At 47.9% G+C, this 13851-nt stretch overlaps 1 protein-coding gene across 5 annotated transcripts in view; it reads left to right on the top strand.

Annotated features, from left to right (window-relative positions):
• LOC119458732 (tRNA:m(4)X modification enzyme TRM13 homolog) overlaps positions 1-12145 on the top strand; it is a 306204-nt gene extending 294059 nt beyond the window's left edge. For 2 of the 5 annotated variants that reach the window (XM_037720598.2, XM_037720596.2), the window contains one exon: positions 11536-12145. In XM_037720598.2, the coding sequence (XP_037576526.1) occupies positions 11536-11639 (104 nt within the window). In that variant the 3' untranslated portion in view covers positions 11640-12145. Of the gene's footprint in view, positions 1-6117; positions 6326-11535 lie in introns of those variants that run through there. The other 3 variants (XM_049671404.1, XM_049671403.1, XM_049671406.1) reach the window with 2 other exon arrangements.
• Positions 12146-13851: the final 1706 nt, after the last annotated feature.

The following is a 13851-nucleotide window of genomic DNA, read 5'->3' as shown; positions in this document are numbered from 1 at the left end:
TGCGGTAGAGCCCTTTTTTGCGAACTGGTGTCCATAGCCAAACATAGTCACCAGGCGAAAAGCTCACGGGAATATGCCGGGCATCGTAGAGGCTCTTGCTGTGGCCCTGTGAGGACAATGTCCTCAGACGTGCGAGTCGCCGTGCTTCTTCTGCACGACACAAAGTCTGAGCGATGGACAGGTCTTCATGATGCTGGAAGGGCAGGAGAGTGTCCAGAAAGCTCCGTGGATTGTGTACGTAAAGCAAAAAGAACGGCGCATATCCAGCAACTTCATGCTTGGCAGTGTTGTACGCGTACGTAACGAAAGGCAAGACGGCGTCCCAGTTTTTGTGGTCAGCGTCGACATACATGGACAGCATGTTGGTAAGGGTGCGATTCGTGCGCTCAGTGAGACCATTAGTTTGCGGGAGGTAAGGAGAGGAATGCCGATAAGAAGAACCACAAAGCCGCAGAAGTCCTTCAACAATGTCGGCAGTAAATTGCCGTCCACGATCACTGATAACAACCCGTGGAGCGCCATGACGTAAGATGACGCGGTGCAGCAGGAAGGAAGAGACATCATCTGTTGTGGCAGATGTAAGTGCCGCTGTTTCCGTCTAACGAGTTAAGTAATCGACGCACACTATAATCCACCGGTGGCCAGGTGATGTCTTCGGGAGTGGTCCGAGCAAGTCAATGCCAACTTTTTCAAAAGGCGACGTCGGTGGCGTGACAGGTTGCAAATAACCTGCAGGGCCAGTCGCTGTTTGCTTGTGGTGCTGACAAACAGCACAGCTGGCGATGTACTGCTTCGTTGTTTTCCAGAGTTTCGGCCAGTAAAACCTCTGGCGGAGCCGGTGTAGTGTGCGTGGGAAGCCAAGGTGGCCGGACGTAATGTCATCGTGCATCGAACGAAGAACCGCAGGGCGCAGGTTTTCTGGCACTACTAAGAGCAATGGAGGGCCGTCGGCTGAGTAATTCTTCTTGTACAGCAAACCATTAGAAATAGTAAATGGCTGCCCTAGTGAATCACGCGCAGATTCTAATAAATGTTTCAAGGCAGGGTCACGATGTTGCTCGCTCTTGAAGCTACTGAGGTCTGGGAAGTCGAACGAAATAGAAACTAAATAGTCGTCGAAGTCGTCCTCAGCGTTTGTGTACGGTGACGGGAGGCGCAAGAGGCAGTCGGCATCCGTGTGGCATCGTCCGCTCTTGTAGGTAATTGAAAAGCTGTACTCTTGAAGGCGCAACGCAACGCCCAGCGGGCTAATCGGCCGGACGGGTCGCGGAGCCCAGCAAGCCAGCACAGTGAATGGTGGTCAGTCACTATGGTGAACTCGCGGCCGTACAAATACGGCCGGAACTTCTGAATGGCGAATACAACTGCTAGGCACTCCAGTTCGGTGACGGTGTAGTTCTTCTCCGCTTTGGTAAGTGTCCGACTAGCATAAGCGACGACATGCTGCCGACCGTTGCAGATCTGAACGAGCACAGCACCAACACCAACACCACTAGCATCAGTATGCAGTTCAGTGAAGGCAGCGGAATCGAAGTGCATCAGGACCGGTCCGGAAGTCAGTAAAAACTTCAGTTGCTGAAATGCAGTCTCACAGGAATCCGTCCACACGTATGGTGTGTCCTTGTGAAGAAGGGACGTCAGAGGAGAAGCAAGCTGTGCGATGTGTTCGGACGCCCCGCCGTGCACCAGTTGCGCGCCGAACAGCGTTTGCGCCAGCGCACTCAGCAGCCGGGTGAGTCGTTCACAAGCTATATTGAAGACGTTCTCGACCTCTCGACGTGTGTCAATGCCTCGATGCCCAAATCTGAAAGAATCAAGCACATCATGAAAGGCATTGATGATGACGTCTTTCAGATGCTGCTTGCAAAAAACCCGACCAGCGTAGCGGCACTCATCAAACTGTGTCAGAGCTACGATGAACTCCAGAAACAGCGTGCTTTGACTTGTCGCCTGGTTACCAACGGCGACAGCCTCGCAAGCCTGGCCGTCAACTCGGACGAGTCAACACTGCTGCCACAGCTCCAGGCATTCATACACGAGGAAGTAGCTCGGCAGCTCTCACTGGTACAGTTTGCTCAGCAACAGCCCCAGCCGCGTCTCGCTCCTTACCTATCACCCGCTATTTGGCAGGCGATCGAAGCAGAAATTGCCGACACTGTGCCAGTGTCCCATCAGCCGCATCCGGTAACTGCTTCTCTCGCGTATTCCAACGTCGTCGCACGGCCTCGAACGCACCCTGCTTTTACACCGCGTCAACCACTGCACGCGCACTCTCTACCCCGCACCTCCACCAATTCAAATGAGTTTTATTGGAAAAGGCATAGATGTAGATCCTTCGGATATACTGGCACGGAACGGGCAGCTAAAACAGTTACGTCGGGCAGCGCCCTGAACCGCAACTTTGGCGGCGTCTTTCGTGGAGCGATCACGATGCTGCTGCTGTTGGTGGTGTGCATCATCTTCAGAGCATAGTGCACATCTTCATCACAATCGCATGTCTCTTTTACCCTTTGCCACTTCAGACCTCGCCTAATTAGCATGCATACGCCTGCGCCTTTCCTTGACGCAGTCATTCTGTTGAACCATTCCCATACAAAATTGTCAGTAACAGGCGGCTGCTCCAAATCTCTTTTACATGCGTTTTGGTCAAGGCGTACACACTAATTGCTTCGTCATTCAGCTGCGTTTAAATTTCCAGCCATTTTTCCTGCTTGCGACCACCCTGCATGTTTATGTAACAAATTTTACCTTCTCTATTCTTATCCTTTGTGCGTCTTTTCCTAACTCCTTGTCTAATTCTGCCCTTTACTGGTGTGTCGTTACATTCAGTACTTAATCTTGCTTCCTGATTGCCTGGGACTCACCTAAAAAAGCTACATCCTGCCCCGCAAATCGACGTCGAACGGGTGTTGACACACTCTCGCTAAAATGAAACCCGTCACGCACAAAAGTGCCTTTGGGGCCTGCTCGGTGCACTTTTCGGTTGATGTCAATGGCCGTAAAATTCATTCGTAAAATTCATTGCTTTAGCTAGCGTCCAAATTTCTCTGTTTACTGCAAGCACTGCCCTTGCAATGGTATGCCCCTGCCTTTCAACCTCAGACCCCTTTTTAATAAAACATTCTGAACAAGCTGTTTCGTTCCTACACAGAAATTCTGACAAGGGACATTTGGCTTACTCTTTTGACGTCAAAGACTTATATTACTCTATTCCTCACAAAGAGCTCTTGCTATACATTGAACAATGTATTGACAATTACGGAAACGTTGCTTTTCAGAATGGTTCACAGATGCATGTTGAAGCCTTTTTAGAGTTGCCCACGTATTTAAGATCCACTTAGTGTTTTGGATTGGAGACAGTTTTAATCTGAAACAAGGAATATGTATAGGTTCGTCTATTGCACCAATTCTGAGCGACTTGATCCTAGCCAACATTGACAAAACCCTGGAAAAGCGTCTCAAGAATTCACGGGTTACTTGTGTGTTCAGGTTTGTTGATTATTTAGTTATAGTGGACAATGCTGCAGTCTGTCAGTGGATATAAATATAGGCTGATGATGATGAAAACGTAACTCTGTAGCCGTTGACACACATAGAAAGAATTTTCAAAGAGGGTCTAGAGCTATTGGTCATCACAAGTGAAGAGCCAGACGGTGGATCAATTAGGTTTCTTGACTTAAAACTTGGTATACGGCTGAGGCATTGCTGTTGGCAATACGAACCGCATGCAAATAAGCCTCTTTTGCTATTTGAATCTGCGCATTCTAAGGTCATAAAACGAGCCATAGTTAGGTCTTGCTACAAAAATGCGTTACACAAATCGTGCCACTTTAGCATTCCGACAGCGTCCGGGAGCAAACACGCAGGGTTACGGTGACAGGCGATTTTTCCCATGTATTGGTATCTGTGGCACAATCATTGCCCAAGGATATCGGAACCAGGCCACCATTATCTGGGGGGAAAGCCCTGCGGCTCAAGCACACGTGAAAAAATAGTGGTGATGCCGTATGTACATTAATTCATTCGTGCACCATGTAAAGAAAATTGGTAAATGATGCAATGTAAAGGTGTTTCCCGCACTGGAAAAATTGCTGAACATTTGTGCCAAGGTAAACCTAAAGCATATACACGCTTTAGGTAAACCCAGGTGCCACACAGAAACGAGGCTGTGAAACACAACACAGAAAGGAGTTCATTGGCTGCATTGAGGGAGTGGTGTATTCTGTTCTACTTTCGTGCGGCAGAAAGTCTATCGGACAGACTGGGTGATGTCTGAATGAAAGGTTAAAGACGCATAATTATAATGTTTCAAGAGCAGTCGCCAGACACCTTGGGATCCATTGTAGAGATTGCAGATGTTGGGCAATTTTTAAGAAATGCAAGATTGTTGGCAAAGGTGGCAGCCAATTGACACGAGAGATTATCAGAGCCGCCAAGATTGCGCACATGGGAAGTATGTGCGTAAGCATGCCATCCGTTTTCCCTTAGGGCATGAGGGCATGAATTTCCTCATGCCCTAATTTGAAATTTTGTATCCTCATTCCTTTGTTGTGATATCGAGTGCAGCCAAAATGATCATGTGACAAAACTGGCTTGGTATTGGTGGATGGCCCTTTTTTGTAAGATTTTTTCTATTTTTTGTCACTCTCCCCTTCTGAGTATTTTCCTGTATTTATTCACCTACAAGGGAATAAATCGATAGTTGCAAGTAGTGCTCTGTTGTATGTGTTTCTCTTCTGTGTGTCCCGTGAAATGTTGCGCAATCGAACACCTAGTATGCGCACCCAGTCCTCGACCTTTGCAAGTTTCAACCTCTGGCATCGTGCACTCTGTAGTTCCTACTTCTTTTGAAACATGCCACAAGTTGGTAACCTCTTTGGCCATTTATTTCGCGATCCCTTCCCCTCAGCCTTGCAGTAAGTCAATCACTCCGCCCATTATCACCACTAGGTGCCTCTCCTCCATTGTGTCCCACATGCGTTCCTTGGTTTTCCTATCATCTCTCTAATCGGTTTTCCTGGAAGCACGCTAATCTGGCCTCGTTCACCTGCACCTACCGTCTCTGTTCTCGCCGGTTCTACTTTAAACATGTTGGAATCCCCTACAAAGACAACTCGACGCTTTTCCTCCTCCTTGTCGCCGACAGCTGCACCTGAGGTCAAGATGCCCTCCCTCCCTGTCTCATCCTAACCCTTCACTTTGTTGTCTTTCGTGGTAGGCACGTCAGTGGTAGCCCCATCATTTCCACCACTGCTTTCCATTGTAGTGGTCATGGCTTCCTTAGCTGTTCTCGCATCTACGCGTTCATCATTGCTTTGCGGAATGGTGGCCCTCAGCTTCATTTCTTCATTGGCTAGCTTTTCTCCTTCCTCTGTTTCTGTTCACTCTTAAGTTTCTTTTCTAGCTTTCCAATCCGCTTAGCTAGCTTATGCATCTCCTGCTCTAGAGTGTCTGTCAACGTGATGCACATTCAAGCGGTGGCTACCTGACACCGTTGTTAACCTCGATAGCGGAATGGCTATTATCCACTATAAGATTGAAAAAAGATAGGTGTGGTGTCGCGGCCTACGGGCCGACGAAGAAGAAATCCAACCAGCCATAACCCAACGAATGATCCTTCTTTATTTTATGACACCCAGTTATATACATGGGGACAACAGCGCCACAAACGTTCACAGGGTTTCCAGACGAGATACCGAAACCAAAACTAACGACACAACAATAGGGAGGACAAGAATGGCCCAAACAAAGTATATTCTAGTATGGCTGTGATTCCATACATCCAGGACACTTCCTATAGGTTAAAAAAGGAGGCAAGAAAAATTGGAATAAAAGTTGTATTCACTGCACGCACTAAACTTTCCGTTCTTTGCCGTAGAGTGAAGAAAGAAGGTTAAAAAATTCGGCTCCAATCCACGCTGTGAACGCTAGTAGTTGGCCAGCAAAGCTATGCTATCACCTAATTCGATAGACCAATGTGATGTAGCCTTGAACCTGGGCTCTGCGGAGTCTGAGCACGACACCGTTGTGCATATTGACACTGCTGTTCCTTTTGTCGCTCACCGTATTCACACTGCTCTTCAGGCATCCTAACTATGCGTGGCTTGCTTTGGCCAGGAACTGCTGCGTCCTGCCTAACCTGAGCACGACGACGCTGTTCTGCATATTGATGTTGCTGTTCCCATCACTGCTCATCGTGTTCAAGCTGCTCTTCAGGTATCCTAACTATGCATGGCCTTTTCATAGCGCTATCACAACACAAATGAAAGCAATTGCTAGGTTGCTTCTTTTTTTACAAACTAAAGTGTAGTGACGTCACTCCCTGCTTTGTATGCTACAGTTGGCGCTTCTCGGCAACTGCATTATTTATGCAACCGTAATCTTTGCTGGGAAACGTTTGCGGCGAACTCCATGTGCGAAGACGAGTTTCTGGTTCTTTTCTTTCTCCCGCACGGCTGGCACCGTCACTGAGGCGAGTGCCATCTGGTGGTGTTGCAAGGAACCCAGCGGCACGTGCGGTGCACGCCTTCCACTGTGATTGGTTGAATTGTCTGTCACCGGAGACGGAGAAATCCTGTGATCCTAGTCATATACAGCTTCGCTGTAGAAAGCACAAATGGGCTAAGAAACATCTATGATCTTTTATCAACAGCACATGTAAAGTCGTATATAACATACAGTTTTCATGTGGGCATTGCTACATAGGGCAAACTGGTCGATGTATTTATGGCGAGCTGTCAGCGTCTCGACGACGACGACGATGTTGCCCCTCGGCTGCTCTGCACGTTCGAGCTGAGTGCGAGAGTAGAACGGGACAAGACGGCAGGAACGACGGCAAGAGCAACAGCGTCTGTGATAGTGCATAAATAAATGTGAGCAACCAAACGCCATTACGTCTTCCCACATATTAATGATCATTTACGAGGTCATCCATACTTGCTAAATGGCTGAGTCGCAAGTCACCTGGTAGATCACTGCAGAAACTGTGGCTGCACACCTTATCTTGAAAAATGTACGCTCCTGGGATGCCATCTGGAGCAATGTGCTCGTGAAAGAGGTGAAGCTGTCCTAATGCATGAACATGGTGATTCATGCCCCGTGCCCTCTATATTGCAGCGAAATGCACTATTTATCAAACGTATGATAAACTGCAGACAACTGGGAACACATATACATATTTCATTTTTGTGTGTTTTTGAACCTTTCTGCGCATAGGGATTCCTATATATTGCAACTAAAAATGCAATAAAGAGTCGTTTTGAGACATGGCTGTGTATGCCGTCTCTGCTTTCGTCCTGTACTTCGTACGGTTTTATCCCCTTCGCACTGTGGGGATGCGCGACTCTCACGCGTCTCCTGTGGTCCGGCTTTACCGCGCGGCTGGGCACCGGAGGTGGTCGTAGTGGTTGCGGCGCGTTGCGAGAGATGGCGCGAGTGTCGCGATGCTAACGCCACCGAACGGCGGGGTGACTTGGGAGAAAAAGGTCGAAGGCGCTCTCTTTGGGTTGGGATTGGTGAGCGATGCGGACGTCCCGCGCATGCGCGGATCCACGCTTCGCGAGACGTCTCGCGTGGCTCGGAGCGGAGCACCGGTATGGACGAACACGGATCGTTCGAGCGCGCCACCGTTCGCATGACTGTACACTTGAACGACTAGGCGATGGTGTCATAGCATGGGGCGAACGTATTCGCTCGCTATCGGGTCGCGGTGAGTCGGACTTTCTTGATTTGTCGCGCGCCGATGTGAATGCTCTATTGGTTGTAATTCAGCTAGTGTGTATATTAGTGTATGAAAGGTGCAATAAATGCCCTTTTGATTGTTTGCACTACTGTGTTGTCGTTCCTTTGTCCCAAGAGCATGTGTGAGACCCCACAGCACATACAAGAAGCATACCAAGCGCTCTCTCCCAAGCTGGGTTCCAGAACTGCTTTCGACGACGAGCAAGACCAGCTCGGCCTGCCTTCCCCCGATCTCGGCGAGTACTTATACCGACAATGGCTGACTGGTGGCCGATGCTCAGCTGAATGTTGGACCCTTCGAGCAGTAACTTGGGCAAAATGCTTCACGCTTCACCTATTACAGAGTACGCAGCACCAGTGTAGACTTTCGTGTGCACCGGCAGGCCCTGACTCGGCACGCACGCTCAAATGGGCAGCTTCCATAGCTCGAAAGCATTGATGGCTTTTCCTCTGCTGTTGGTACCGTCAGCAGAGGAAATTACAGCACACACAATCTACAGCATGCATCATGTCACTCTCCCTTACGTTTGAAGTCTTGCCCTTGATGTCCTCCCGCATTGGAGGTTCAAGCTCGCATGTGCTGTCTGCACTGTTACCTGCGCACAAGCATGCGGGTCAAACATCTCCGGCAAGCACGCCAGCTGCGAGAATGTTTCCACGGCTGTGTGAGCTACCCTAAGCAAACGCTAAGAAAACTTTGACGTTCCATGCAGCTGTGGTCACTTGAATTCCCCGAACACAGTAATTGTCGCGCGATGGCGATCGCACTCAAAACCACACCTCAGTCACAGCCGGTAAGTGGTAGAACAATACCTGCGTTTCCTCGAAGCATTCAGAAAAAGTGCGTGAATGCCAAACAGCGGCACTGAAACCGGGTGGACGTGTGTCACGTTGCCCCACTAACACGAATACGCCTCCCCGTCCGGCAAGTTAGAAGCATTCTCTGGTCAAGTCGGAGAGTGGGAGAAATATGTTCAAGTCCTGGAACAACACTGTATCACCACGGCGCATTGCCGACAGGAAGAAATGAGCAGTGTTCCTGCGGACAGCCAACATACTTGTTACTGCCTCCGCAGTATGTAACGAGCACCCAAAAGATCTGGCGACGTCACGTTTACGTAACCTCTGTGGCTTATGCAGGCGTACTATGCGCCAAAGACTTCGGCAATTGTTCTGCCACACGTAGAGAGACAACAAATGATTGAGGACCTTAACCAAGAAAGTGTAAGAGTGGGGTTGAAGATTAATATGCTGAAGACAAAGATAATGTTGAATAGCGTGGCAAGGGAACAAGAATTCAGGATCACCAGTCAGCCTCTAGAGTCTGTAAAGGAGTATGTTTATCTAGGTCAATTACTCACAGGGGGACCCTGATCTTGAGAAGGAAATTTACAGAAGAATAAAATTGGGTTGGTGTGCATACGGCAGGCATTACCAAATCCTGACTGGGAGCTTACCACTGTCGTTAAAAAGAAAAGTCTACAATCATTGCATTCTACTGGTGCTAACATATGGGGCTGAAACTTGGAGCTTAACAAAGAATCGAGAACAAGTTAAGGACCGCACAAAGAGCGATGGAATGAAAAATGTTAGTCCTAACTTTAACAGACAGGAGGAGAGCGGTGTGAATTGGAGAGCCAATGGGGGTAGCTGATATTCTAGTTGACATTAAGAGGAAAAAAATGGAGCTGGGCAGGCCATGTAATGCGTAGGATGGATAACCGGTAGACCATTAGAGTTACAGAATGAATACCAAGAGAAAGGAAGCACAATCGAGGACGGCAGAAAACAAGGTGGGGTGAGGAAGTTAGGAAATTTGGAGGCTCAAATTGAAATCAGCTAGCGCAAGACAGGGGTAATTGGAAAGTGCAGGAAGAGGCCTTCGTCCTGCAGTGGACATAAATATAGGCTGATGATGGATGGCCCATTGCCCTCGCCACCGTTGATGCCTCTTTCACAAGTGTCGCGATACTCAGCGGTGGCACGTCCCACCAATCGTTGTGCCCCTTTGTCACATGACGTAGAGATCACGCTGTTATCAGCAGTTGCCCTTTGGACTCTATATGGGATGGACACTCCTTTAACCACATCTTTCAGGATCGTGACGATGCCATGCAGTGTGCTGCAGCTATGAACGCTGTGGCTCATACGCTAGTCTATGACGATGGGGGGAAGTTGGCGCAGCAAACGCACTACTTGGCCATCACACCGGGCAAAAACAAGATGCCGGTGTCCTTGCTCTTTGACGAACATGCCAAAGACGCTCAATATAGTCAGTGATAATATATAAATTCACTATAGCAATATTCACTATAGCAGACCCACTATAGTCACAGCTTCGCTGGCTTCCATCTTCATAGTAATGGAAGGGCTCCGAATTTTTTATCACCTTGCATGTGTAAGATAAAATTCCATTCTGTTGTGAAGGCTCTTGGCCATCAGCGGGCGTCTTGTTCTCAGTGAGTTGCAACTGCGGCCTACAAGGAACTCCATGTCCGAAAACAGTACCTCGCTAAGAAGTGTATGGTTACCATGTATTTTGAATGCAAAAGCATTATATGACTCATGAAGTAGAAAATGGCAATAGGTGTGGCTATTTAACGCTACAGTCAAACCTCGATTTAACGAAATTCACGATATAAGAACTATTTTTATTTCCCCATCTTAGTTCTTTTGAATGAAACCTCAATATAACGAAGTTTTTTGCTGCATGTACAACTTCGTTATATCGAGGTTTGACTGTATTCTAGAGAGCGGCGGACTACACGCACCGAAATTTCTCCGGCTCGGGCAGTCAACTTTTAGAGCCGAGTTACCGATTAAAGCCATCATTGTCACTGTGTTCGCAGAAGTCAGCAATTGTGCAAACAGTTCGGCACAACACAACAGGCGCCGTTCTAATTACAGTGCCGCCCAGCCAACCGTACAGTAGCAGCAAATGGGTCATAAAAGCGACCGTAACGGCCACCGGTTGAACGAGAGTGGGCGCAGGCGACTCCCATAGAAGTCTGCTATCTGTGCAGGTCTGGAGTTGCAGTAGGACGTGATTGAGGAGATGTGTAAAAGAATGCTAGATTAAAAAAAAAACATGTCTAGCAGACCTGGTAAACTCAAGCAGGCTAGGTGACTATTTATCACCGCCCTGTTTCAATGGGGATGCCATCATCACCACGGCTGCGGCGCGATCGAAAGAGAAAAATAAAACAGAAAGCTCGTCTTTGCGCATAGTATTCGCTGCAAGTGTTTCCCGGTAAAGATTACGGTTGCATAAGCTGCAGTTGCAGGGAAGCGGCAACTGTGTGGCCGGTCGGTATACAGCCCCGCGGCACTGCCAGTCGGTGTGGTGATTTCGGTGAGTTCTGTCGTGCGCTCTTATGGACGAACATTCAACTTCGACTTCTCAGTCTGTAGCTGTGCCCGGCTCCTATGGACGTCCACACAATTTGCGAATGAGGCCGATGTGTCATCGGAAAGATGTTAGAATGCTTTCACATTCATCCAGGTAAAGATAGCTAAGTGACCTTGAATTTCTTTATAGAGTCCTTTTGTGAAATCTAACCTGTAGGTAAATAACACTCCAGTAATTGCACCAAAATTATGCTGAGGCAAGCATGATTACACTTTATTGTGTATTCATGTGAGGCATGCAAGTGGAGTTGGCATGGGCACATTGGCCCTATGTGCATGGAACAGAAGAATCTCTGAGGGGAGAACTGTACCAGTATTCTTTTGCAGCACGCCATTCTGAAAATGAGTGCACGCTTGGTAAACAGTGCTTTCTTTGGATGCCTGCAGGTACTTATGCATGGGCCTTTCCGTGGAACGCCGCACCGAAGTGGGTCGTCGTTGCAAGCTCCTGCTTGACACAGCCAGGGCGAGGTACTTGTCGGCAAGACTGAACTCTCGCCTGGTTTACTTCATTACGCCAGATGTGACTCCTGAGAATGTTGCAATATTAGCGACCATCAATGCTTTATAGTGCTTTCTCCCCTTGGTCAGATCAGGGTACATGTTCTGTCAAGGCTGTCTGTATAGCCTCATAATGGTGCATCACCACATCAAAACAAACTTCTATGGCGTATTAGGTCTTTAGCTAGTACAGTTGTATAGCCTCCTGGCACTTCAGCACATATGGCCTTGCTTTGTGCATGATGTGTGCATGTACAGGTTGTGGCCAAATGAGAACAGTGTTAGATTTCTTTCTTCGCTACTTCGTCACTGTAGATTAAATGTTGAGAAAGGGAACTCGTGAGTCACTAAGGTTCTTTCATTTGGTGACTCTTTCGGGTGCATGTTTATGGCATAAGTTCGGAAGCTGACAAGAAAAATGACCCCGACAGCGAACTGTACTTCCTTGAGTCTCACGGGTGTCTCTGTAAACTAAAAATAAAACATGTTCATTTGAGCAACTGTCTCAATCTGTCATTTCTTTCTTTTTCAGTGAACATGTGAATGACAGGATAAGAGAACAGGACAATATTTTACAGCTTGATTCCTTTGATGCGTTTTCCTCGCATTGCCCGACCTTCTGTACATTATTTAAATTATGCTACCGCCTTATCACTAAATACCAACTGAAAACACTGTATGCGTGTTTACCGCAATAATTCTAGAATAGTTCATTGTTGGGCTATTTGGTTTTCCATAACTGAACAAGTAACTCAGCGCGATATAAGACAGACACACGAAAGGGAGAAACAAAGACAAGCGCTACTCACAACTGTTTAATGCAATGGAAGGATTGTACATACATATATATCCTCTTGTCACACATGCGCAGACCAGACAATAAGAAAGGCACGTGTACATTAAAGACGGTTGCGCAAGAAGTCAAATTCGGCATCAAGTAAAGACGGCTCACTTACACACCGATCTCTATTCTGCTTGATAAAGGCCTCCAGTGCAAGACGAAAAGAGGCATTGTCACTCCTGCCCAAAATGGTAGTGTCATAAAATCGAGCGTCACACCCACATGCGGTAACATGGGCCACCAAATGCGCGCCCTTATCCTCCTTTTTGTTTATTTTTTGCGCATGTTCCCTTAAGCGGTCGTTCACGCAATGTTCAGTTTCGCCAATGTACAACTGCCCACAAGGGTGCAAGGGGATCCCTTAGACAACCCCTCTGGAGCACTTCACAATGGGCTTCTCGTTCCTAGTACGGCAGCCGCGCCTGCTCTCACAGCAAACTCGAGAGCACAGCTTCGAAAGCTTATTGGGCGCACAAAAAGCAAGAGGTATACCATGACAGTTAGCAACCTTTAGGTATACCGTGACAGTTAGCAACCTCACACAACCTTAAAAAGGTGTGAGAGCAGGCGGGGGCTGTCGTACTAGGCACGAGAAGCCCTTTGTGAAGTGCTCCAGAGGGGTTGTCTATGCCATCCCCTTACACCCTTGTGGGCAGTTGTATATCGGCCAAGCTGAACGTTGCGTGAACGACCGCTTAAGGGAACATGCGCAAAAAATAAACAAAAAGGAGGATAAGGGCGCGCATTTGGTGGCCCATGTTACCACATGTGGGCGTGACGCTCGATTTTATGAGACTACCTGTTGTGTTTCGGCGGAAGCCACAGAAGAACCACAAACACAGTCACGGCCGTAACAGAACAAGACCCCCTGTTTATTCAGAGGCATGTATATATACAGGTGACAACACTGGCGGCGTGTAATGGCAAACAGAAACTGAAACTGATATACTACATATTCCCCTCCTTACAATAACAAGGTAAGTAATAGTTAGTAGTTAGTAGATTAGTATTGATATACAGTGGTTACAAAATTTTACAATTATCTGCAACCATACATGGCATGTAATCTTCACTGTATGGAACAACAAGAAGGCCTAGAACAAGCAATACAACAACAACAACAAAATTAAACGCTCGCAGGGACACGCAACCATCTGCACACAGTTCATGCAGCACTCCAAGTTCTCTGGTACTGCACCCCTCTGCACCTACCACACAAGCTACACGTACTCGAAGTTCTCTGGCACTGCACCCGTCTGCACCTAGCACACAAGCTACATGTGGTCCCGGTATCGATCTGGAGGCCTTCTGTTCCTCGGTGGTTGGACCCGACGTTGAAACAGAGGGTCCTTCGACACAGC

The sequence above is a fragment of the Dermacentor silvarum genome, chromosome 7, assembly GCF_013339745.2.
Source record: "Dermacentor silvarum isolate Dsil-2018 chromosome 7, BIME_Dsil_1.4, whole genome shotgun sequence".
Classification (NCBI taxonomy): Eukaryota; Metazoa; Arthropoda; class Arachnida; order Ixodida; family Ixodidae; genus Dermacentor; species Dermacentor silvarum.
The sequence above is the reverse complement of the archived record's forward strand: the minus strand, read 5'-3'. Positions and strand labels throughout refer to the sequence as shown.